At 36.6% G+C, this 27934-nt stretch overlaps 1 protein-coding gene across 4 annotated transcripts; it reads right to left on the bottom strand.

Moving 5' to 3' along the window:
- Positions 1–115: 115 nt before the first annotated feature.
- On the bottom strand, positions 116–27540 carry LOC139971670 (gamma-butyrobetaine dioxygenase-like). 4 transcript variants are annotated; one of them, XM_071978337.1, is made up of 15 exons: positions 27406–27540; positions 18457–18660; positions 16433–16536; positions 15348–15484; positions 13748–13887; positions 12541–12602; positions 12282–12357; positions 11104–11148; positions 10335–10459; positions 9445–9585; positions 9123–9183; positions 8262–8315; positions 6325–6390; positions 4175–4279; positions 116–3708 (listed from the first exon to the last, which is right to left on the bottom strand). In XM_071978337.1, the coding sequence occupies exons 2-15, from the start codon at positions 18652–18654 to the stop codon at positions 3601–3603; spliced, it is 1422 nt and encodes a 473-aa protein (XP_071834438.1). In that variant the 5' UTR covers positions 18655–18660; positions 27406–27540; the 3' UTR covers positions 116–3600. The 4 variants fall into 4 exon arrangements, with proteins under 4 accessions (XP_071834438.1, XP_071834435.1, XP_071834437.1 ...); XM_071978334.1 differs by lacking the exon at positions 27406–27540 and adding an exon at positions 27073–27302; XM_071978336.1 differs by lacking the exon at positions 27406–27540 and adding an exon at positions 26857–26988.
- Between the last annotated feature and the right edge of the window lie 394 nt (positions 27541–27934).

Raw genomic sequence — 27934 nt, 5'->3', positions numbered from 1 at the left:
AATTTACGAAGGACCATTGTGTCGTTAACAATTAAGAGGGCATATGGGCAGATAATGCCCACAATGGAAACAACAACAACAACATGGAGTCAAAAAGAGGAAACCACTGAGACTGTTCATTCTTATCATATATTTCCAAAATTCACCGCATTTCTTGTTTGCAAAGTATGAATGTTTACAAACAAGGAAAGGAATAGAAAAATCCAGGTAAACCAAGAATTTAACATATTAGAAAGTATCTATGGATATATATTCATTTGTATTCCAACTTCAGATAGTAGTTTGGACGACGGTTCAATGGAGAAGACAGCCGAGGTCATATATACTACTATTTGTTCAAAAAATAATTCCTAGACAATTAGCAAGCATTCAACTGGGACAATACCTCCAACTTTTAACAACTCATAACTCCATACTAACCTCAAAGCTTTCAATTCATGTGTTAAAAAGGTATTTGGTATAAACCAAAATATGCTAGAGGTACTGCCAAATAATGGTCACCATGTTCAAGCCCTTTACAGCAACTCTTTGTATTTCAACTCCCCCCCCCCCTCCTCCCCTAATAGAGTTTGCAGAATCCTGAAACTCCTTAATGATATAGGTAGAATTATGGAACCCATTACCAATATTCATAGTTATAAAACCTCTTAATGATATAGGTATAATCATGCAATCCATTTATGAATACAAACAGAATCCTGAAACCCATTATCGATATTGGCAGAATCATGAAACCCCTTATTGATATAGGTATAATCATAAAACCTCTTATTGATATAGGTATAATCATAAAACCTCTTATTGATATATATAGAATCATAAAACCTCTTAATGATATAGGTATCATCATGCAATCCTTTATGAATACAGACAGAAGCCTGAAACCCCTTATCGATATTGGCAGAATCATGAAACCCCTTATTGATATAGGTATAATCATAAAACCTCTTATTGATATAGGTATAATCATAAAACCTCTTATTGATATATATAGAATCATAAAACCTCTTAATGATATAGGTATAATCATGCAATCCTTTATGAATACAGACAGAAGCCTGAAACCCCTTATCGATATTGGCAGAATCATGAAACCCCTTATTGATATAGGTATAATCATGCAATCCTTTATGAATACTGACAGAATCCTGAAACCCCATATTGATATAGGTATAATCCTGAAACCCCTTATTGATAAACATTAAAAAACCTTTTCGTTATTGGCAAAATCTTGAAACCCCTCAAAAGTTAAACCATCTTTTATGTAATGTGGTGAAATCATAGCTAACATAAACGATACCACTGATCACTAAACACAGTGGTAAATAGATTTGCTAGCAATTAACAGTCTGTTAGATTAAACAAGCTTGTTACAAAGAATACAATAAATGGCTCAAGGGACTCGGCTATGATTTTGATTTTACAATGTCATTTAAGTTTCCTGTACTACTGCAATACCATGTGATATGTAATGCCTGGCCAGAACAGAAAGAATCATGAAACCCTTATAATATAGGTAGAATTATGAAACCCTTTTTAATATAGGCAGAATCATGTGACCCCGTATTAATATAGGCAGAATCATAAAACTCATATTGATATAGGCAGAATCATGAAACCCCTTATTGATATAGGCAGAATCATGAAACCCCTTATTGATATAGGTAGAATCATGAAACCCCTTATAATATAAGTAGAATCATGAAACCCTTTATTGATATAGGTAGAATCATGAAACCTATTATAATATAAGTAGAATCATGAAACCCCTTATTGATATAGGTAGAATCATGAAACCCCTTATTGATATAGGTAGAATCATGAAACCCCTTATAATATAAGTAGAATCATGAAACCCCTTATTGATATAGGTAGAATCATGAAACCCATTATAATATAAGTAGAATCATGAAACCCCTTATTGATATTGGTAGAATCATGAAACCCGTTATTGATGTAGGTAGAATCATGAAACCCTTTATTGAAATATGTAGAACCATGAAACCCATTATTAATATAGGCAGAATCATAAAACTCATGTTGTGATAGGTAGAATCATGAAACCCCTTATTGATATAGGCAGAATCATGAAACCCCTTATAATATAAGTAGAATCATGAAACCCCTTATTGATATAGGTAGAATCATGAAACCCCTTATTGATATAGGTAGAATCATGAAACCCCTTATTGATATAGGCAGAATCATGAAACACCTTATTGATATAGGTAGAATCATGAAACCCCTTATTGATATAGGTAGAATCATGAAACCCGTTGTTGATGTAGGTAGAATAATGAAACCCGTTATTGAGCTATTATTACCAGACAATTCCTTCCTAATTCCTAAAAGTGAATCCTGTCATAATGTAAAATTTCTTTCCTCTCTATCAAACCTTCTTGTAAAAGAATATAATAATTTTACAGCAAAGAAATGTAGTTAATTTTTTATTCTAATGGAAATGTTCTTTCATTTCCCCTTATATAATAACACATATACATATATCTATCAAATTCATTGTATTCAATGAATAAAGCAAAGATGAAATACTTTCCTTGGTATTAGTACAAAAAAAACAACAATAGGATCGCAAATGTTCTCATAAATTACATTTTTTATAAATAATAACAATCAGAATACGTCTATAAGGATGTATAAAATTTCTCTTAAATATAAATTTGAAACCTAATTCCAAACAAACTCTGTAGCATATAAAGGAAAAAGAAATAGCTAGGTTAGGTTCTTCATGAGATAATATGTGGGTTGAAACAAACCAAGTGCATATTAGAGCATCTTGATATGAATTCAATTTAAATAAATACATAAAAACAAATCACAGATCTACAAATTATGCTCACCCAATGCTGGTAGAGAGCAACAGTATCATAATTATCTATATCATCATATTGATTCAGCCAAAAAAAAATTGCAATGCAGAGTTATCCCAGATATGCAGTATTGCGCATTTACTATTGTATTAGTTAGTTCACAGTCTTGTTTGTATCAAGGCTGAAAGCCTTCTCACACAACTTTACAACGGTAACCCCTGGTCACCAGTAACTTTGTTAAGCACAATTTCAACAGTCTCTGCCAGGGTACCACAGTGTGCCACATCTACACATCCCTTGGTGAGACTGATTAAGCAAACAACTATATTTACAAGTTACCTCGCAGGTCCCCATTTATACACTTGGGTGAAGAGAGGAAGCAACTGGGATTAAATGTCTTGCCCCAAGGACAAAGCGTAATGATCTGGGCATGACTTCAACCAGCAATGCTTTCGGCCCCACTTGACTGAAAAGGGTAGTCTGGAGGGAACATTATGTTTGCAAACTTCACCAGGATAATTAGAACATGGTTTTCTAAATTTCTAACATATTTCTGCCCCCTTCCGTTTTTTGTTCTCATTTCCTTGAGATGAAATACTTGAATAATTAAATTCAAAGCAAAAAAAAATTATTGGCTTAAAAGTAAATATAATCTTCTTCTTCTTATAAATGAAAAGACTACTCTGGAAGACCAAGTTCCTTTTTAAAGACATAATAGCACTTGAAATATTTGATCTTGACATAGAGAGAAAAAAGGGGGAAAAAAAGAACTTTAAAAGTTGCATTGATTGCCAACCCTTTTAGCAAACTGCCCTGTCTTTCTTCGGATGTGTTCTACCTGTACCCTCTGAATGAAATCATCTGTGTTAACATAACAGACCTGTGGAGAGAACCCCAAGAAAATATATATTTTAGTCTCCAGTTTCGAGTTAAAATGTCACCTGACTTGGTGGGAGAGATGCAAAATTCACAACCAACATGATCAAATCAAGCTTCTGTTTGACTTACAACAACAAACAAAAATCACTCTGACAAGTAAAAGATTTGACAAAATTTAAACTATTAACTTACTGGAAAATGAAATTGGTGTTGAAATGCAACCTGCACTATTGCTATAAATGCTCTGACAAAATCAACATGAATTTCCTTTAGCTTTTCTGTTCACTTCTTACCCTACATAACAACAATAAATACTGAATTGTTAAAAGTATTCTGAAGCCCTTGGTAGTCCATACTGTATATGAAGGCTCATTTATCTACTATCTTGAAAGATTCAAAAATATCCTCTAAATAAGAGTCAAGGCTAATCATGTTTACATTAAATAGAGTTGAATATGCAGACATACCTGAAAATGTCTCGCTCCACCGTTGAGCTCGTACGAGTTTCGACCGTGGAGCATTCTACGATTGTTAAAGACTAAACAATCACCAGGAACCATTCGATGGGTGACCTGTGATAGGAAGGAGAAGGGTATCTGCATAATGTTTCCCAATCTTACTGGTATGGGTACTGGTATGGACATACACTGATTCCCACTTCTACTAGTACGGATTGTCATATACCAATTCCGACTCCTAGTGTTATGGGAACTCATATGGACATACACCGGTTCCCACTTCTACATGTATTGATTGTCATAAAACAATTTCCACTTCTAGTGGTATGGGAACTCATATGTACATACACTGGTTCCTACTTGTACTAGTATTTTCATAAAACAATTCCCACTTGTAGTGGTATGGGAACTCATATGGACATACATTGATTCCCACTTCTACCCTCACGGATTGTCATATACCAATTCTCACTTCTAATGGTATGGGAACTCATATGGACATACACTGGTTCCTACTTCCACTAGTATTGATTGTCATAAAACAATTCCCACGTGTAGTGGTATGGGAACTCATATGTACATACACTGGATCCTACTTCTACTAGTATTGTCATAAAACAATTCCCACTTCTAGTGGTATGGGAACTCATATGGACATACATTGATTCCCACTTCTACTAGTATGGATTGTCATATACCAATTCCTACTTCTAGTGGTATGGGAACTCATATGGACATACACTGGTTCCTACTTCTACTAGTATTGCCATAAAACAATTTCCACTTGTAGTGGTATGGGAACTCATATGGACATACACTGGATCCTACTTCTACTAGTATTGTCATAAAACAATTTCCACTTGTAGTGGTATGGGAACTCATATGGACATACACTGGTTCTTACTTCTACTAGTATTGTCATAAAACAATTCCCACTTGTAGTGGTATGGGAACTCATATGGACATACATTGATTCCCACTTCTACTAGTATGGATTGTCATATACCAATTCCTACTTCTAGTGGTATGGGAACTCATATGGACATACACTGGTTCCTACTTCTACTAGTATTGTCATAAAACAATTTCCACTTGTAGTGGTATGGGAACTCATATGGACATACACTGGTTCCTACTTCTACTAGTATTGTCATAAAACAGTTCCCACCTGCAGTGGTATGGGAACTCATATGGAACGACACTCGTTCCCACTTCTAATAGTATTGATTGTCATATACCAATTCCCACTTCTATTGACATGGGAACTCATATGGACATACACTGATTTCCACATCCACTGGCATGGGTACTCCAATGACCACACACCAATGGCCTCACTTTAAATGGTATGAATATTCATAAGGATAACACTGGTTTCCACTTCTGCTGGTATGGGTACTCTCCTATGTTCATATACTCAAATGCAAACTTAATCTAGAACTGAAAACTATACTAATGATCATACTCCCAGTTCTATTAGTCCTGATGACTCATACTTCAGCAGCCAAGTCACATCGTACACACACTTATTACATCTCTTTGACTGAGATCAAGTGACATCGGATTGATCTGCTGATTATTCATGAATTCCTGAATGGCCAAACTTATCAGTCAAAAAGTTTTTCATTTAATTAATTAATTTCATTATTTATTTATATTATTTTTTATATTATTTATTGATACTATTTTATTTATTTATTATTATTTATTATTATTTAATTTTTTTTAAAACCACTGTTAACCTCACAGCAGCGACAGCTTTTCAGTTCAATGAGATGGAATTGTTTGTCTATAGTTTTGGAAATGTAAGTCTTACAAAATTTGAGTTTGCAAAATCAACAACTAAAGACAATAACACCCATTTTTTGACACAAAATCAAAAATCAAATATTACTGTGAAAAAAAGATTATTTGGAATAATTTTGTTTTCTATAATCAGAAGAGTTTTGAATTTTTTGTCAAACTTGTATATTGGCATCAAATTGCCATGTTATAACACTATACAAGCAGACAACCAGCATAATAATTCCTTTGGAAATACAGCAAATATTTACCCAAGTCTACAAATGGTTTGGTTTTGTAACAGGAAGCATAAAATAATAAAGTTAAAGTTAACTAATAATCAATATTTGTTTGATCCAAATTTTGTTTACACTTACAACAGGAGCTTTGTGTATTGTCTCAGCAAATGCCTGGTAGGCTTCAAAGTAGGGTTCAACTAGTTCCTGGAATGAAAAGATATCGAATATGACTCACAGAATATTAAGCACATGCCTCACAATATGACAATACTCATCAGCTTCAATCAGTATTTAGGGTTCAAAGTTTTAGCAGTTTCTCTCTTTTGCCATTAAGGCAAGATTAGCCTGTATATATCCTAAGCATCAATGACTTTAGTCATAGGGACAAAGCGGGCTAGGCATCTCTGTTAAAACAGGGTATTAGGCAGGTGCATGTCCACGTAAGGAGGGTGGGGGGGGGGGTACGCACCACCATCTTCAACTCGACACAAAAAACTCACAAGTAGTTTATCAAAAGTAGCTTACTCAGAAGTAGTTTATATCAGCTCAACCTTGTGTGTTAACCTAATTTTAAACTTATTTTACTGCCTATATATGCCTCATATTTCAACGTTGTATGTCTAACATGTTAAGTTTTAAGCATTTTAAAATCTTGGACAAGCCCCTGCTAGGTCCAGGGCTTATATTTGACAATAATTGGCTTTGAAATGCAACAACAAACATGCTTGAAAAATTTTAAACCATTTTTGAAAATATCAAATGTCCTTTTTCTTTATCATTCAAGAGGTGACAATGCCAACTAAGCACCAACTGAGCACCAACTGAGCACCAACTGAGCACCAACTAGGCACCAATGGATGACACTTTTGTCTGTTTTTAACATATTAACCAAAATTATGTTACAACTGCTAGAGTAACATGTGTTAACTATGTAAACAATGAAAACACAAACTCATTAACCTTTGCTTGTGGTATCAAATTCTATATTTAGAAACCTAGTTTAGAATGTCCAAAGTACAGTAATTGAAAATGGCATTGAGTCTAATCTCTCAATGACATCTGTAATTCATCCACCGGTGTTGGCCCATCTTTCCATAGTACCTATGATCTTGCACAATATTTTTCTGTTTTTGTTTTTAATCAGGGAGACTTTGTAGTTAACAGTGCCAAAAGTAAACACACAGTTATTCAGAGTGACTTTCACGGGGAAATTCAAGGTCATATGAATAATACCGTTAGGTTAAACTGCCTACAGATAACCAGGGAACTCTAAGTATATAGCCATAAATATATATAGTAACCATTAAATGTTCATTTCAATGGTGATTTAAAAATGCTGCCAGGTGCCTTATCCTTCCCTCAACGGATGAGTATTGCCGAAGCAGATCTTGACAAAAATTCAATGCTAAATGCAACTTTTATTGTTTTCCTAAGATATATTTAACCATTTAATGTTCATTTCAATGGTGATTTCAAAAAGCTGCCAGGTGCCTTATCCTTCCCTCAATAGATGAGTATTGCCGAAGCAGATCTTGACAAAAATTCAATGCTAAATGCAACTTTTATTGTTTTCCTAAGATATATTTAACCATTTAATGTTCATTTCAATGGGGATTTCAAAATGCTGCCAGGTGCCTCATGCTTCCCTCAATAGATGAGTATTGCCGAAGCAGATCTTGACAAAAATTCAATGCTAAATGCAACTTTTATTGTTTTCCTAAGATATATTTAACCATTTAATGTTCATTTCAATGGTGATTTCAAAATGCTGCCAGGTGCCTCATGCTTCCCTCAATAGATGAGTATTGCTGAAGCAGATCTTGACAAAAATACTAAAATGCTTAATGCAACTTTTATTGTCTGTCCTAAAAACATTGCAACAATAAGACAAGAACAAACAATGGTTGTCAATAACATCCTGCATATCAAAGACAACTGCAGCAAAGCTTGAATTCAGAATTCAGGAACAACCTTATAAGAATCCATAAGTATAAAACATTCAAAGCATGAAAAGAGATTTCTGACTGATCATGTAATACAAAACAAAATGACTACATTTTGGAATTATCATTTACCTCTGAGACTTGAAGTGGGCCTTCAAAAGGTGGTGACCAAATAACATTTGTAATCTGTTTAGAGAAGAAAGCATGAAAATAGTTCAATGCTACACGTCCACTTTGAGTATCGAACAAGCAAACACACAAACAGAAACAGATGAACCAATCAATGATAAACATCTAGCAAAGTTAGTATGTAAGGTGACATATGGAATCTTTGCGGAACTCTTCACAAAGCACCCCTTTACGGAGCAAATATCGCTACAAAATAAGCACATTTTGCGCTAACTCTTTTCATAGCTTTCTAAGTATAGCACTCAGAAAACTCTTTCTTATGTCATTTTGAAGGATATTGTGTCCTCTTTATGATAATGTGTCGTTATTTATTATGCGTGTGAACTAAAGCCTGTACTTTTTATTCTGAAAAAGTGAAAACCACTTCGTAAAGCAGTGAACGTCTTCAAAATGTCCCTATCTCTCAATGCTTACATTGTGCTTGCTGGGAGTGTGACTGTGTAACCAATTGCTTTCCTATGCCAAAGAAAAGTTTGTTGACTCTTCTCTCTAGTGATATAAAATATAAGATTGGTCAATATTAAGGCTCGTACTTTTCACCAGCAGATCAAAAGCATCGTAAGAAATTTTGTGAAGTCCTCCTTTACACGGCTAATCTGACTGCACCCGATGTGCAGTGCTCTCACAGCAATTTCGGAGAGCGAAAACAACAACGCTTCCTGTGCATATACAACAGCATTTAATTCTCCGATAATGGGTCGTTTATAAGAGCAAAAGTTTTCATATGCATGAAGAACTGAGAACATTACAAAGACTAATTAGACAAGAGATGAATCTTGTCATCTGTACAATTTAGCATCATACCTTTTGGTGACTGTTAACTGTGATGTGAGGTCTTTGGTACAGATATGCTGCAGGGTTGTCTCTGAAAAAGTGAGAGCAAGAAAATAAAAGACTTGAAAAAACTTAACCTGATATTTGCTTCTTGTTTTATTCATTACAGATTCAGAAAAAGGAAAATATGAACAGAAAAAAAAGCACCAACTTTAATATGATACAAGCAATAAACAAAAACAAACTAAAAAAGCAAAGTAAGAAAGCAAAATATGCCACAGATAAAAAAACATGACATAAACTAGAAAACCAGTGGCAAAGTTAGATAGCAAAGATAAAGTTAACCACTCACCTGTCAAAATGTATTTTCTTAAACGTGGCAGGTACTTTAAGCAAGGTTTGGAAGTGGTGTGGGTGCTCCTGTCGAAAGTTCTCAGCTGCATAGAAGGCATCGATGAATAGACTCTCACCTCCTGTGACTTGCGGACAAAATCTGCAAATCAAGCAAAACGTGAAAATAATCAGACGTATATGCAATGCGTTATTTCTTTGATAAACGTTAGTGTTAGTAACTGTTGCAACTATGTAAGCCCACGTTATGCAGCTTTTCCAGCTCCTTGAAAACAAATTTATTTATTTGATCACATACAGTGATGTGTACTTCATGTGCAATTTTTTTGGGTTTTGTACATCTTCACAACAGTAATATTTTTGAAAGTCACAAAGACCATTACAAGATCAGGACATTTTAGTATGCCCGAGGGACGATATACTTCAGTTGCAAGATATGGGACAATGCTAATTAATTGGGACATATGGTATCCCAAGGTATGCAAATTACAGTAGCTTCTGACTGGCATCACCAGCAAAGATATGGCTAAAATAGGCATTGCCAACAACTAATAGGAAAGCTTGGCTGGTAAATATGATCATATGGTAGCTGCATGGTTTGCAGCTCAATCCAGCCAAACATTTATTGACTTGCTTAAAGCGTTGACCATAACTTTCCAACCAAGTATCCATTATTGATTAATTTATTATATTTTGTTAAGGTTTAAGTCTTCTCTGAAATGATCTCATATAATTATCCTTCAACTACAGTACAACAATTGTCTCCTTGTTAGAATGCTATATATCCAGAAATTGCCACAAATCAGAACAACCACACTTGAGAGATCCAAATTCGACAAAGTTATGTTTCGCAAATATTTCCATCACAGGCAAAGTAAGGATTCTCAGTACCTTAAACAATGAAGGAGCTGTAGGCCTGGAGGAGACTCGTAGTACATTAAATCTTGGTGAACGTCCAAGCTGATTGATGAATATGCAACGTTGATTGGATTTTCTACTGCAACCACATCTGAAACCTAACAGCAGGAACAAATGATTTCAAGCTGGTTAGCATCATGATTTGATCTCTAGAGTATGGCAAAATATGTCACCAAAAACATAACTAGCATTATTCGATACAGGTGGCGAACAACAACCTTCCTTACTGGTTTTGAATCCTGGACAAACAATCAGTTCAAATCCTGGTGGAGGCTAGAAGGTTATTGATTGTTCTGCATTTTCCAACTCTTTACCACTTCAAATATATATATATATCTACATGGATCCAACCTAGCATTGGATAAATGTGCTGGCAGAAGCACACTAGCTGACTGGTATTCATGCAGTCATTTGTTTAAATTCTTTTGGAGCCAAAGATAAAACTCATTAAATCTCAACATTTAAATTTCCAGCGAGATTCATAGTTCAGACACCTGAATTTACTTCAGTTTTTAGTACAGCTGTAGTTCTAGTAGTTCTGACCATACTAGTACCTCTGACCATTAGCACTAAATGATAATTCAACTCAGTTCAACATTGTTAAGTACTAACCTTTCGTGTAATGTCAGATGCATCCAGGGATTGCTACGGTGTTACACCGTAGTTTAAATTTGCTCAGAGTAACAGTATTGATGTTTAACAGTTCAAGAGCAAAGAATCAATGGCCATTTATTGGTCTTACCTTGCCATAGAGAGTAGTTGTAACAGGTCCAATTAGTTCACCGACCTGAAAAGTTATAAAGTACAATTACATACTTGATCAGTTTGAGAAGAACAAAGACTAAAACATACTAATCTAAAAAAGCCTTTGTATATAAGAAAATGAATAAAATAATAGATGTGACAATAGAATTCAAATATAAAACGTATGTTAGTATAAGTACTGCATATAAAATCCTTCTCCGACCCCTCCACCCCATCCCATATCCCTTTCTCTCTGCCTTCAACTTTAACCTTTACTTCTAATCATGATGCATGCATTCATCTTCAAGTTCTTTGCTGTTTTGGTTGGTTGGATCTCAGCTAACTGCAGACTGAGTTTTCATTTAATAACTAACAGTACACATAGTAAACTGTATTAGAAGAAAGATGCACAAGACGAACAGACATGCAGACTGATGGATGACAGACAAAGACATACAGACAGTCAAACAGACAGAAAGACATACAGACAGTCAAACAGACAGAAAGACATACAGACAGTTAACAGACAGAAAGACATACAGACAGTCAAACAGACAGAAAGACATACAGACAGTCAAACAGACAGAAAGACATACAGACAGTCAAACAGACAGAAAGACATACAGACAGTCAAACAGACAGAAAGACATACAGACAGTCGGACAGAAAAAGGGAGAAAGCAGACAATCTGCAACGGTATATCTTTTCAAGTAACCAATGATCTTACATTTTACAATCTATCTCTTGGGTTTTCTATTATTTCCAGTTCCTTCTAGAGAATGTTTAAAGGGAGTGAAGACTCGTGCACAAAGAAACGTCTGATACCCCTAATCTGACCTAGTTTCGTGTAACAGAAGTGTTAGACACCACCATCGATCCCAGAAAATACACACACAGCTTGCTACCTTCGGTAATTAGACACTAGTGTACAGTCAATACATGCAGCTATAGTCAATACCCACAACACAGTATACATAGCAGCGATGGACATCTCAGGTCCAGATAAAAGATAACAAGGTATCACGTTTCATTACTGTCTGCATTTTTGTAGCGACAAGAAAAAAAATTCACTTGCAAGCAACGGAAAGTTAACTTTATAAGAGGTCGGCATGCATTTTGGGGCGAGTCTTCAATGCCCTTAAACATACTATGAGAGTTGACATTTTCAGCACCTACCTTTCCACTTGCTCCTGTCTCTGTTGGTACATTATTAACTATGGTCACACCACTAAGGTTGAGGTTATGTAACCACCTGAGGATTGAAACAAAGGTGGACTTGAGAAACAGACGGAGACACTAAATAGTAAGATTTACTTATTAATTAGATTGTTAACATATCAAACAGTTTATATCAATAACATACCAACATATAAAACTGGCTGTGACAAAGTAGCCAGATTTTTTATCACAAAAACACAAATCAGAGGTGACTTACTCAAAGTAATGACTACTCTCTGTATCTGAAACTGCCTGATAGTCAAAGGCTTTGATTGGGCCCTGTAACGGAAGTAAAACTTTCATCAATCATTATAGATAAAGATTAGTTAAACTGCCTGATAGTCAAAGGCTTTGATTGGGCCCTGTAACAGAAGTAAAACTTTCATCAATCATTATAGATAAAGATTAGTCAATGGGAAACATTGACCAAAGCTGCAAGTATCATGCTACAATATCACACTCTATATTCTCAATAAAACAAAACTGTTAGCAAACTGTTTATCCACTAAAGAGCCTGTGTAAGAGAATGTGTAAAAGTAAGTGGGCCTGACGTTTCGATCCCAGCAGGATCTTCTTCAGAGACTGAAGCCTCAGCCTCTGAAGTTTTGATCCTAGCAGGATCTTCTTGAGAGGCCTTAGCCTCTGAAGTTTTGATCCCAGCAGAATCTTCTTCAGAGACCTCAGCCTCTGCAGAAGATCCTGCTGGGATGGAAACGTCAAGCCCACTTACTTATACTCTATAATATAAAATGGTGCACATATACTCAGACCACATTCTAAATAGGGAAATGACCTGGAATGCCAATTTAAATAAATTTACAGTCTGAAATGGTGTTACGACTCCTGGTGCCGACAGTACTTGGCTCTCCAGTATTAGGACTTTGATGAGTATTAACAGTATTGTTTCATCGGTGGTGTCAAAACTGATCTGTCGTAACGAACCGTGACAGTTATGCCCTCTTTTTTCGACAAGCAGTACCCACAATTAGGGTACAGGCTTATCACACAGTATGCACCATTAATCCTGTGAGATATTCTTCTCCTCATTGAGTGACTATGTATGCTCTATTGTGATCCAATGTTGTGATGCAAAATCAATTCTGTTAATATATTTTTTTCATACTATCCATTTATACTTACATGAGATCTCAAAACTTACTTGTTTGGCTACATATGAGTGACGAGTGACAAGCTTACCTGTCTCCCCACAACCTAATAGCGCTCTGGTTCTACCGTGCCTAGAATGAAGTGGTAACCTTTTAACACTGTGCGCCCTCTATGACCGGCCCCTCCGGTCAATGCCCTCCCTTCTCATGAGACCATCCAATATACTTTTTGTTCACACAATCCCTTTAATATTTAAGTGAGCTACTAATTCGATACATTAATAATGATTGGGATATATTGTGATTTAATTATGATACCTGAGTGAAATATGGAGGATCCCTCATCTCTGATTTTGCCTGTAGACTATCTGTACTATAACTGTAAAGCTTTAGCCACTCCTGTGGAAGTCTGACAATGTGATTGACCTCCTTAAATTGAACCTCAATGAAAGCTCCATCTGTAAATACAAAACAAAAATTAAAAAATAAGACAGTGGTGGCAGAAAGAAAGGTGAGAGTGAAATTTTATGTCTACATGATACCTTGATAAATTTAAGAAATCTTGCTAAGGATGAGTTTAACGAGGGGCAAAAAACTATTCCTCCTTTTCCTTCTTCCAAGATTCAAAGAGGGGGGGGGAAAGAGAGAGCTTTAAAACTGTCCAACGAAATATGGAAGGATGGATATAGCAAGTTTCAAAGAAGTCATCAATAAATGATAAAAACAATATAAAAAATCAACCTTCCTTAATAAAACAGAATGAGTCACATTGGTACATCGCATGAAAGTGATATAAACATTAGCACAATTATTACAGCTTGTAACTAAAGCCCTACAATTTTAGCTCTAGAATGTTAGTATTATAAGTCTTGGCGTAACTAAGGCATTACATTATGACCATCTGGACGGTTGACCTGTTGAAAGCATTCACAGTCGAATATTATGAATCGTGGTCATCTGCAACCACCCGTAAGACTTCTTCATTTAATGGTTTACTCTCCCTTACTGTACATACTTCATAAGGGAAATATTGATATTTCAATTTCTGATCTCCTCTCATAACATATTCTTGCCTTGAATTTACCCCGATTTTACAACTGTTTAACTTTCTAACCTCTGCTGATGATAAAAATCCACCAAAAGCATTGGGAATTAATAAGAGACTCCACATGATGCATGCTGGGTAATGAGAACTTGTTACACTATAAGCCTGCACTTTTGAGTACTATGGTTTTCAGACAACTGGTACCAGTGTACAAAAACATACAGATAGCAAAGTATATGGAGGCTCAAATACTGACATTTCATGTAAAAAAAAAAAAAATTAACAGGTTACTTATTCAGAGCATACCAGTGATATCATCTTGAAAACCAACACGATTTAACAGGAGGAGGACATGGGTGTGACTGTGAAGTAGGTCAGTGGGGGTGTGGGGGTGAGGGGGAGGGGTGGGGTGCACCACTTTTTGGAGGCTGGGCTGATTTGAGTGCATTTGTGGAATGGAGGCAGGTGTAAAGAGAGGTGTGAAGTATACTGTAAGTTCTTGCAAGTTCTTATTTAAACTAAAATAAAACTGTTAGCAAACTGCTTATCCACTAAAGAGCCTGTGTAAGGGAATGTGTAAAAGTAAGTTGGCCTGATGTTTCAATCCTAGCAGGATCTTCTTCAGAGGCTGAATGACAAGTAACAGATGGGACAAAAACACTCACAGAATACAGACAGGTTAATGAGCATGGTGAACACAAAGAGATAGAAGAAAGGGGATTAATACACAAGGGATGGAGTGAAGAAAGAAAGAAACCAACAGGGGAAGAGGAGAGGTAGGAGATAAATTGTAGAGGGACAAAGAGAGGATTAAGGGAAGAGGGTAGGGACTAAAATAGAGAAGGATAAAGACAGAAGAATCTAGGATATTACCATCATTTTCAAATTCTTTGGCATTTACAGCAGTTAATTTCCATGGAATGTCGCCAGGTTTGACAATTTTCTGGCCACTGTTGGGTTGCATACATTCAGAACAGAAGCAGTTGAACCAAAGCCACTTCGAATGGTATCTGAAATGGAATGCAGTGAGAAACTGTGACTTGTGTCTATTTTAAGTAGGTCTTGTTATATATATTTCTTTGCGTAAAATAAAGTCTTCTAAACAACAGGTCTTCTACAGTAGTATTGGCAAATACAATGCTAGAGCAACTATTAACATGCACATTCACACTGTTAATACATTGGCAGAATTACAAGGTTAATTACTCTGATTTAAGTCTAACAGGAAATCAACCTTTTAAAAAGCGAAAAAGACTATAAGACTCGCATCAACTAGGAAAATAACAAGAGTCTCAATTGCCAAGAGTATGTTTTATTTTATGTTCATTTAGTGTACACTGCACAGCCATTCAACTACTCGCACACACGTTTCCCTCCGAAAAAAATGTCAACAATAAGAAAAAGAGAGGGAAAAGAAAAGAAGAGCAATGATTCATAATATATGAATTCTTGTTTCTTCATATTATTTCTGTAAGTAAAAGAAATGCTACAATTGGGAACTTTATAAGAATATGACAAAATGGCCCTTGGTTACATTCAAGTGGCCCTTGGTTACATTCAAGTGGCCCTTGGTTTTACCAAAACAGTGCAAGAATCCAGGCCCCTTGGTCCTTGAGACTTAAATTTTGATGTTCCTCACAGAATGCACCAGAATTTTAAATCAATAGCATGCAGGGTATATGTTCATCTTATCAAGTTGAAAGGTAAACAATTCTGCTGCCTGGCATACAGTGGTAATAATCTGTGTTGATAAAAAACTGGTGTTCACTGCTAGAAATTTCCAATCAGTGATTTTTAGTGATACAGTAGCTTTCGGCTGTGATTTAATTTTCATACGTGTAATCATATGGGGTTTTTTTGTGGACACCCTACAGTAATTAGGGCCACATCTGCAGCGTTGCTGCTCAAGTTTTATAGAGAAAGATATTCAAACTAAAAAGCTGATGTTGCATGTCTACCTGCTGGTACCGTCATCTTTCCAAGTGACATCAACCATGCCATCCTGACAAATTAGCTTCTTAACGATTTGACTATTTTTGACTTGGCTACCCAGAGATGCTTGCTGTTGATACAATGAAAATATGAGGGTTATGATACCGTACCTTTTTGCATTTTATTATATGTTAATCAAATACATAAAATTTTATATATGAAGCATTATAATTTAATGCCCTTGGTCTCCCGAGCAGAACTTATTCGAGCTTGTTTTCGCTTTCCTGGAAATGAGTGACTTTGCAAAATTGTGAGGGGGACCGCGGTTTGTCGGAAATGACTGCAACACGGATCGCAAAGTTGGTAACTACTATTACCGTTAGATTTTTCCAACACAGCAACATAACAGAAACAGTGACACTGTAGTCAAAGCTGAAGACGTCGTCAGAATCCTGAGCGAGGTTTCTGTATTTTTATGTCATTTACCACTCAATCCCTATGCAAATCAAAACTCCGAAAGGATTTCGCTTTACGAAAGAACTTGCTTGGCAGGTTTAGTTAACTGCAGTAGTTCAGTGTAGTGTACTGCCTAAAGGTACTTCAATTGTGCCCTTCAAGTTGCTCGCGAAACCATAGAGCACCTGATCAATCATGTACCCTAGCTGCTTTGCAGTATTTGCAAACAACCAGCTCCACGAACATGATAGAATGTAAATAACTTTTTACGCATGTCGATTAAATCAATCTCCCTACATTTGACGATGCATGAAATACAGTAGTTTAGACATGGACGTTGCACCCAAAAAATCACCCCAAAAATAACTGCAGCACATGGTCAAAGGTACCGCGAAAATTTATGCAAGTTTACGACCAAGAGATTACTGTAGTATGAAGGCACATTATACATTAGCAACTCTCAATACGGAGAGAGCAACATACTGTGAGATGAAAAGTCCTTTTCAGTATCAGAGATGTTAGCTTCTAACAAAATTCATAGATTGTCTCAACTCATAACATTTTGTGATCAAGGTAAATCAAATATTACGTGATAGTCTCAGAAACAACTCATGTGCATCTTCATGACATAAACGCTTCTTGTCAAAACATACGCATGTGACAACAATGATTTAACGTTATGATATTTGAGTGCACATATATGATAGCCATATACCGCAAACTTAGCTATATCTACACAAGGGAAAGTAACGTTACAAATCTACATCAGCTGACGATGACGGGCAAATCAGACTCTAGATTTTTTAGCATACCTTGCATGAAAAAGAACAACCAATACAGTGTGTACTATGTGCACTGTGAGAGGGATGTGTGGGTTTGGTGCATAGAACACCAGCTTTGGCAAGAGAAATATAGACTGCATCTCCCAATGATGCATGTTTAGCAAAATGTGGTTTAAATAAATCACAAAAAAAAGTCAACAGCTTGCTGGTCTGACGGTGTTAGATTCCTACCTGTATCACTTAGTCCCCACCCCCTTGCCCTGCCCTCTTACTGAGGGTGTTAGATTCCTACCCTGTATCCCGTCATCCCCACCCTCCTTCCCCCACTCTTACTGATGATGTTAGATTCCTACTCTGTATCCCTTCATCCCACCCCCTTCCCCTGCCCTCTTACTGACGGTATAGGATTCCTACCTGTATCCCTTAGTCCCCACCCCCTTCCCCTGCCCTCTACATGACAGTGTTGGATTCCTACCTGTATCCCTTTGTCCCCACCCCCTTCCCCTGCCCTCTTTCTGATGGTGTTAGATTCCTTCCTTGTATCCCATCGCCCCCTCCCCCTTCCCCTGCCCTCTTACTCAACTAGATGTAGAGCTCTGGTATGCACTGTAAGCATACATCCAGTGCTTTCTCAACAACCATACAGATTAGGTTACAGCATGGAGTTAGAAGAGACTCCATGGTTAAAGGATCCCTGTCCTCAACCTTCTCCATAGTTGAACCTTCAAGATCTAAAATTACACGGACATTCTCATATTTCAATTAAAAACAGAAATATAAAAAATTCCTTGTAATATTAGATTTCAACTTACCAGCAGATTTTCATATTCCAGTGGATCTGATTTCTTCTTTGCACATGTTTGAAGTAGATGACTTGTTTCCCCGGATCCTGCGCTGACCACTGGTAGAGAATTTTTGGAAGTTGACGCAAAGCGCTGGCTGCAGGTATTTGCACTTTGTCGAAGTAGCACCCTTAATGTTGCACGAGCCACTTGTGTGGAGATAAACATAATGTACTGCAGAAGAATAAAATGTAAAAAGAGTGTGTTTTCATAAAACCAAACAAAACAAAACACCAAAACATAAATATAAAATATAGAAAACAAATCTCAAGAAAAATTCTGAATTTAGGCTGAACTGTGAATCCCTCTATCTCTCGAATTCTAGCTGCTTTTGTTAACGCAGAACAGAAAGCATACTTACTGTACAACAAATTTAAACAGTGTTAGATCTGTATCATGTTGCAATACCAGCTTTTTTTACCCACATTCTTTTTAGAGTTGGATCTACAGGGATGTGCTCAGGAATACTGTATTTGAGTGCCAGGCAGATTGTGCGGTAGTGTAATCCACACCCAGGGAGAAGGACAATGAGTGGGGTATACCCTCCCCACTGGACAAATTTTGCACATGAAGTATGCTTAGGTGGTGCTATTTTTCCTATTCTGTGCCATGTATTCTCCCAGATTTGGTTATGGTAAAATTTGTTAAATTATCATCAAAAAAGTGCCGGGTGGAAATGTTTAAAATACTGTTTGTGCTGGGCGGCATTCAGAACTGCTGGGCACAGCCGCCCGGTGCCGCACAGTGTGAGCACATCCCTGGATCTAGATTTAGGGTAGTTCTTTGAACAAAGTACATTTTCATAGGGTTTAAAAACAAAATGGGCTCTGTCCTTCTTACTGCATATAGTCTCCTAATGTATGCGGTAATATTACTTATTAATGCAGATGGGTAAGTTTTTAAGATAGTGCTTGCTTTCCAGCACGATGGGTAAACTTCCACTGTCCAGTCAAAATAATCTCTTCAAACTTATCTTTAAAGATGTGATCAAGTTGATTATAGTCTCTCTGAATATACTATATCAAGCCATTAGAACCTTTGTAATTTCATTCAACCTGGTCTGATAAAACTTGTTTAACTGTGTATCTGGCCATCTTTAACCATAACTGTGTATCTGGCCATATTTAGCCATAACTGTGTATCTGGCCATCTACAACCATAACTGTGTGTCTGGCCATCTTTAACCATAACTGTGTATCTGGCCATCTTTAACCATAACTGTGTACCTGGCCTTCTATAACCATAACTGTGTATCTGGCCATCTTTAACCATAACTGTGTATCTGGCCATCTACAACCATAACTGTGTATCTGGCCATCTACAACCATAACTGTGTATCTGGCCATCTTTAACCATAACTGTGTATCTGGCCATCTTTAACCATAACTGTGTATCTGGCCATTTTTTATCCATAACTGTGTATCTGGCCATCTTTAACCATATCTGTGTATCTGGCCATCTTTAACCACATCTGGTTGGGGAAGTTTTACCATGTCGTATCATGACAGATATACGTAAATTCCCAAATTTGGGAATTTACGCGAAAAAACTATGTGAAAGAAGTTATATTTTTAAGTGTACTAGTGGTACCGCGCGATGCCAGTTTATTTTAGTAAGTACTTTAAAATATGATTTACCTGGGCCCAAAATCTGAATGTAAATGAATTATATATCAGTTTGAAAATGTTAAGTAAAAATGTGTTTTACTATATTCCAATGCAGTTGAGTTCTGTGTTTATATTTCGTGTGTGTCTTGCTCTCTGTATGGGTCTCCATACCAGAACAGAGATAACTGATCAAGCTGGAAAGTTACCCTCAATGCTAGTCCAGTTTTGGCTACTTATTTCCTATTTGATCAACATAACCCACTTACATAGTTATTCCAGATATGCAGATAAAGATTTATCAGGCCATATAAAGCCAGATATAACTGGATAAACAGTCAATCCAGATAAAGATTTATCTGGCCCAGATATGGATTCAATAGATTTTTCCAGATAAAATTTTATATGGGCCATATAAAATGTCATTTTATATAATGCTATATCTGCCCAATTTCTTATCTGATCCAGAAATACATTCCAGATCTGGAGCAGATCTGACCCAGATTGATATTCCATATCTGGCCCAGATCTGGATTCTTATATCTGGCCCAGATCTGGGATCTCAGCAAGTGTTAAAACTTGCCTGGATTGGGTAAATTTATGAACAATGATAAATTATCAGTGTTACAGTATTTGGAACAATGAGAGGCTGGAATAATATAAGCAGGGTGTTAATAATAAGCAGGGTGTACGAAAGGACACACTTGTAGATCAAGAAGTGTAGTAGTGTAACATGGTGAAAAAGAAGTTTCGAATGGGAAGTTTGTCCACACTATATAGTTTCTGTTTATCGATGGGATAATTATCAAAATTAAATTATTTTAGTGCACTTATGCTTATCTGGGGTAATAACACACATTTATTAATATTAACCATCTAGTAACGTTAAGAATGAACACGTGTTTAAGTAGGTCATAATAACCAAATTTGCTCATTAAAGATTAAGCTAACTATGCATGTACATAAATACAGTAAATTTATTCAGAATGTGAAGAAACTGGGTAATATTTCTTTACGGCATACCTGGTTAGTTTGCAATTCATCTGCGGTTCAGTGGACTATGCCAATGAAAACCAACCAACTGTCTCTATATCGATAACAATTAAGTTGTAGGCCTGTACAGTATATAGAAACAATTTAATCATCGATCCAATAAACCACATTATTATATTTTTTTTGGAATCGTATATATATATATATATATATATATATATATATATAAATATAAATATATATATATATATATAAGATGGTTAGGGTGTCCGCATATAAAGCAGGAGGCCCTGGTTCGAATCCCGGTGGAGGCTGAAAGTTTTTTCACTGTTCTTGATTTCCCAACTCATTAGGACTTCAATGATATATATCAGTCACAAATGATTTCGAGTTGGTTAGCATCATGTTTGATCTCTAGAGTAAGGCAAATATGTCACCAAAACAGAACTAGTATTGTTAGATACAGGTGACAAACGCCTACAGTGGAATTGCGACCTTCCTTACCGGTTTCGAACCTCTGGACATACCATCAGCGTCCATAGCCTAGTGGTTAGTGTGTCCACATATAAAGCAGGAGGCCCGGGTTCGAATCCCGGTGGAGGCTAGCCGTTTTTTCACTGTCCTGGAGATTCCAACTTGTTATGATTTCAAATTTATATAATAATTTGCCTTCGTGGTATACCTCCATTTCTTTAACAAAAGTCTGTTCAAAGTATCTCTTTCGAGATCCGGCTTTAGGAATCACAAATGACTTCGAGTTGGTTAGAATCATGTTTGATCTCTAGAGTAAGGCAAATATTTCACCAAAACAGAACTAGTATTGTTCGATAAAGGCGACAAAGCCTACAGTGGAATTATGACCTTCCTTACCGGTTTCGAACCTCTGGACATACTGTACAATCAGCATCCATAGCCTAGTGGTTAGGGTGTTTGCATATAGAGCTGGAGGCCTGGGTTCGAATCCCAGTGGAGGCTGGAAGTTTTTTTTCACTGTTCTGGATTTTTCAACTCAAATCAGACCTATGGTTGCAGAGACATTGACATTTTAGGATAAGCCCTATCCACTCATTAATATTCATGAGATGAGAACCAAGAACAATAGGGCACATCTACTCATCATGGGTACAGTAATCTATCTACCAAGTACAGTATCACATTGATTCAGGGTGTGTTTGTTGAGATATTATATTTACCAGCTGTCTTTGACAATTTGTCATAAAGCCCCACCCATCATGAATATTAATCATGTAAAATTGTTGTTGCAAAGAACATGTACACGTACTTCTGTATGTAGTAACATCACAATATGCTCACAGTAATTACATTTTGTTTTAATAAAGGAAGTCTAATGGGAACATTCCATACCCTGTATACACAAGGCAAACTGTTTCATGCAGGTGAATTACTTTTAGAAACCTGTTTACAAGCACTTTCATATTCACATCAGAGATGACTGGTACTAAGGATGTTAATTGAAGGGATCATTCTTACGTAATGGTAACTAGTACCAGGCGCGTAGCGAGGAATTTGCCAAGGGAGGGGCGAACCTGTAGGCAAACTATATAAGCGTAGCACCAGCATGAGTTGGCGCAAAGCGTACAAGAAAATTTTGGCCGAAAATGCCTCCCAGATCGCTGGAAATGGCACTACCCAGGCCTTGTAAGTTGCATGTAACTTTTTTTTACTTTGAAATTACTAGCAATATCAAAAAAAAAAAAGTAAAAAAAATATGCTCAAGGGGGGGCCGTGTCCCTTTTGGCCCCCTTGGCTATGCGCCTGACTAGTACACAGACAGACAGAAATCATGGACAACACAGGCGTTAAACTGGTCCTGCGAAAAAAAATTAGACCTGCCTATTAACTTGCACAACATAATTTAATAGATACTGTGCATACAAGACTTGTACACAGTCAATCCGTTGCACACTTGATCAACGGGTATACGCATCATTCACTGTACATTGTACATATAAACGCTGAGCTACATTTAAGCCAATCAGAGCAAGAAAAACACAAAACAAAAAGAAATGACAAACAAGAAATGAGAGACACATTTATGGAGGAAGATACTGTACAGTAGTTGATCAAACTTAACGGGAGTGAAGACTCGAGCTCAAAGAAACGTCTGATGCCGGTAATATGACCTAGTTTCGAATGAGGTGTAACAGAAGTGTTAGACACTACCATCGATCCCAGAAAATACACACACAGCTTGCTACCGTCGGTAATTAGACACTAGTGTACAGTCAATACATGCAGCTTTAGTTACTACCCACAGCACAGTATACATAGCAGCGATGGACATCTCAGGTCCAGATAAAAGATAACAAGGTATCACGTTTCATTACTGTCTGCATTTTGTAGCAACAAGAAAAAAAAATTCACTTGCAAGCAACGGAAAGTTAACTTTTTCAGAGGGCGTCACGCGGTTTGGGGCGACTGACAAACAAGACTGTCTCAAACTATGTTTACTCCTTTTTCACATTCGTTCACCTTCATGCCAGCTGCTCCAGACAGATATATGTGCAGTACATTCTTCACATCACAACATACCACAACATACATCATTAATGTTTGCCTCACATTCCTTTCTCTGTATGTACTGTATTTTATATGCAATGCAGATTCAAACGCTCCGATATCATCGCCTCTCATCCAATGAGCTACAGCATACAGAGCTCTCAGTGACCTCTGGGTTGCAAGTCCGGCGCTCTACCACCCGAGCTACCCGGCCCTTAGTTGGTAGTGATCCCTATATATAACCATTTCTTTGCTGTGGGTGCCAGTCAGAAGCCACAGTAACCTTGTAGTACGATGTAACCGCTTTTATTGGATACATACCCAGACAGTGCAGGGACAGGATTTAAAGACAAACTCAAATGTAAAATGAATAAAGGAAAAATTTAATAACTGAATACAAAAATGTCTTCAATAAAAACTACCAAGTGGCTTAGATCTGTCTTCACATCCTTCATATCTTATGCCATATGTACTCTAAATTGTACATTCCAAATTGTCCCAAATAAATTTTGGTTGCTCAAACAAAAAACTTGGATTAATATTATTATAACAAATCAAAAAATAAGGCAGCAAACTACCATACAGTACTGTGTGTACTGTGTTGTAAAAAAAAAGACCAATATTTACACTGTAGGAGAGATGAGTAGGCTTAGTGAATAGTGAAGCAGCTTTGTGCCAGTAAACTCCCTTTGTGTGGATCATACTTTAGGCTTACCAAATGTTTGTTTTATTTCCATGTCTCCAATGACATTTGGAAAGTTATCATGTTATCTATTTGTGCGTGTGCTAGTTACAATGTAATCTGAATTTCTTGTAAACAACTAGTCAACCCTTGGGCGACCTCCAAAGCTGAATCGATTTTCCAAACAGAAAATTTGGTGGTCTAGGACATTCATAGGCGTAGGAGCCTAATTTGATTTGGGGGGGCTGTAACAACTTGCCCGAAAAATATAACCACATCTTTTTGGGTGCTGTTAATGTGCATATCATATCTAGGCATTCATCGGTTATTACATCACATGCCATAACATACCATCATTTTTCGTGTTATTACCCTTTCATATTGGTTATAATTATTGGGGGAGTCGTTGCAATGATCATAATAATATAAGCATTGAAAAACACATTGCAAATTATTGTTGTTTCCGTGGGTGCCCAAAAAATCTCAGCATGTTGCCCGAAATTTCACACAAAAATTGGTTGGGGGGCTGCAGCCCCCCCCCCCCAGTCTCCTACGCCTATGAGGACTTTGGTACAACGACCGTTAAGAATTTTTCCTGGTTGGGATATTCACATTTTACATTAGTTCAGTAGTCAATGGCGCCACCCATGCAGTCAATCGCGACATAAACCCAATGCTTTTAATCATTTCTTCTGCCCAAAGTCCACAATAAGTCAAAATCTTCTAAGTCATGCTATAACATCACACTACATCTGTCTATTTGATTACTGGGCTTCTAACCTTTTCTCCATTCATGGTAAATCATCTGTTTCTAAAGGAAAACTTCCCCAAAACCCATCATATCAAGGCTTCGAATTTAGCTCAAATGCCTTATATTTATTGAATTATTTCCAGTTACAATAGGAGACTGTTGCTACTGGCTACTCATGTTGATTATACTGCTTTTATCTGCACATGGTAGATCCTAATAAATGTTGTGCAAACAACAGTAAACATACTTGAAAAAGACTGATAAGAGTTTACCTGGATCCTACAAACTGATAATTTAATCTACAAAATCTCCAAAGATAGCTTTATTAAAGATCGCTTCATTTAAGATTGTTTCATTTTGATAAATTTGTACTCTTAAATGTCACTAAAACAAACTTTACAATCTTTCAGATTAACAAACTCTTTTGAAACTTTGATCTGCTAATCAGGTTAGTCACTGAACATGCCATGTATTTATGTTTACAAACAGTTAACATTATTATTATGTTCACTGCTAGATGATGTCAACAATCCAATAGGCGTGTACTCCAATTTAAGGATGAACTTGAAACAGTTTATCTTGTTATCTTTTTTAAGAAACTTAAGTGTGCAGTTCTACATGATTCTGCCTATATCTTTCCCAATGACACAAACATTTTCATTTCCTATTTACAGTTGTGATCAATCAATCAATTGTGATCAATTACAGTTGTGATCAATTAATAGACACTGTTAACTATCGACTTTAAAGATTGCTTCATTTTAATAAAGTTGTACACTTACACGTCATTAAAACAAACTTGACAATCTTTCAGAGTGAATGTAAGATTGGTTCCCGTAGACTTGAAACTACATTTCACTTGACCTGTTTGATATACAGTAAAACACAGGATATTTTCAAGTTTCAATCTTTTTCACTTCATGTATTAACCACATTACTATAAAACAAGTTTTTACCCAAGAAGTAACCACTGTCTGATGAAGCCCGATGGTTTTCTGTGTCTCGAATGAAAACGAACAGGGGTCGTAGCTTCCGTCATGCTGCCCCCCATTTGTGGAACTCACTTCGAGTACTGTAGATGTTAGGTCTCTGGACTCCCTTGATCAGATTAAGCATCATCTTAAAACTCATCTTTTTGACATTGTGATTAGATGTTTCTATTTGACATCACCTGCTTAGTGCATTGAGCAACTTTTCATGGATTCTGCACTATATGAAATTATGAGACTAGGAATAGGAGTTATTATTATTATATTATCATCGTCGTCATCGCAAGATTGTGTTTATATATTATTTTTTATCAAGGTAGGCAAGGAATAAAGGGTGCCTTCCACACTGCAGATATCATTAATAGCTTTGGATTGTAATGGTATGGTAATGTGTATTTAAATAGTAAAACAGTAGTAAAACAGTACACCAGTGATTAGACAAGTATGTTGAGTACTACGGTCACGGTGATATGGAACAATTTGTACAAGCTGTGCACCGTTTTCTGGGTGCACCAAATAAGTGGTATCGACCATACTGCAGGTTCAATCTACTACTTTGTTTAGCTTTTATTTCTTGTACTGCATACATTACTTATTTCCTTAGTACTAATAAAGACACTACATATAGGCCAACTTACATTAATTTCTTCTTACCAATACCACGTCTTCACTTTGGTATTAGGGCCTAACACGTTTTGTGTTTCAACCTACCATAATACATTTCTGAGATTATTGAACCTTTTTCACTTGTATCTACTCTATGTTGTCTAAATTATTTTATTTATATATCTTTGTTAATGACGACCTCCGAATAATTAAGCTCTAGCTTACCCTCACACAAAAGTAAACTTTGATATGACCGAGTTTAAACAGTCAAAGTCATCTTCACAGTAACAACACACAGCTCTGTTCTGTACGTTAGCGAAGAGCTGACGCAAAATGTCACTTACGCCTAACTTCACGAGCAGTCAGTACGTAGTCGTAGAGTTATTCTCTTGATGCAAATATTGCATCGACTAAATCTTTGATGCATTTAACGATACTTACCTCTTCTATAAAAGAAAATCTTGAATCACAAAGGGTGATCTCTCGGGTGTTTGGTTTATTTGAGTCTAACGTTATACTACATGTGACTCAATCATGTATGCTACATGTACGGGAAACCTGCATTCCAAAAGTTGTCGTCTGCTTGGGTTGCAGTGCTCACTCTTGTTGTGAACGAACTCACTATATGCTGGGGGTTTTATGCAGTTTTGGACTGCCCAGCCCCAAATCGAAGAGTTTAGTACGCCCACAATTCGGGGCTGTGGGAAGACACCCCCCCCCCCACGATAAATTCCCGCCTTACAACCGACAACTAGCCTAGGCCTACCGTCTTACCGTAGTACTGGACACTGACAATGGCCATAGGAAAATGGAAGAAAATACCCGAATTTAAAAGGTATAGAATATGTATTTCATAACGAGGCTTTTCCATCTTCGAAATTTTAAACGGTCCTTGAAATTTGAAAAAAAAAAGAACTGAAGTTCCAACTAAAGAACTAGCAACAAGTTAGGCAGGGGTTTCATGCTGCATGAGACGCTCAACATGTCTTTCCAAGGGTTTCATGTAGTGTTGTGAAACGTCACATGTGCTTGTGCGGACGATTGAAAGTGATTGAAAGCACTGCTAGATTTTTCGGAGTAAACAGACATAAATAGTATTATAAATAAATTTATTCAGGGTACAGTAAATAAGTGAAAAGAATAATTTTCAGATTGGAAGTGTATACGAAATAAGAGCTGACTTTTTTGGGAGGGCTGCCCATGCAATACCACCCTCTGGAGAGAACCATTACTTCTCATGCTTCAGCAATTTATGAGGGCGGGGCAGGGGTGGGCAGTTGCTAATTGGTTAAAAAAGGCGGGG

Source organism: Apostichopus japonicus, chromosome 8, assembly GCF_037975245.1.
Source record: "Apostichopus japonicus isolate 1M-3 chromosome 8, ASM3797524v1, whole genome shotgun sequence".
Taxonomy (NCBI): Eukaryota; Metazoa; Echinodermata; class Holothuroidea; order Aspidochirotida; family Stichopodidae; genus Apostichopus; species Apostichopus japonicus.
The sequence above is the reverse complement of the archived record's forward strand: the minus strand, read 5'-3'. Positions and strand labels throughout refer to the sequence as shown.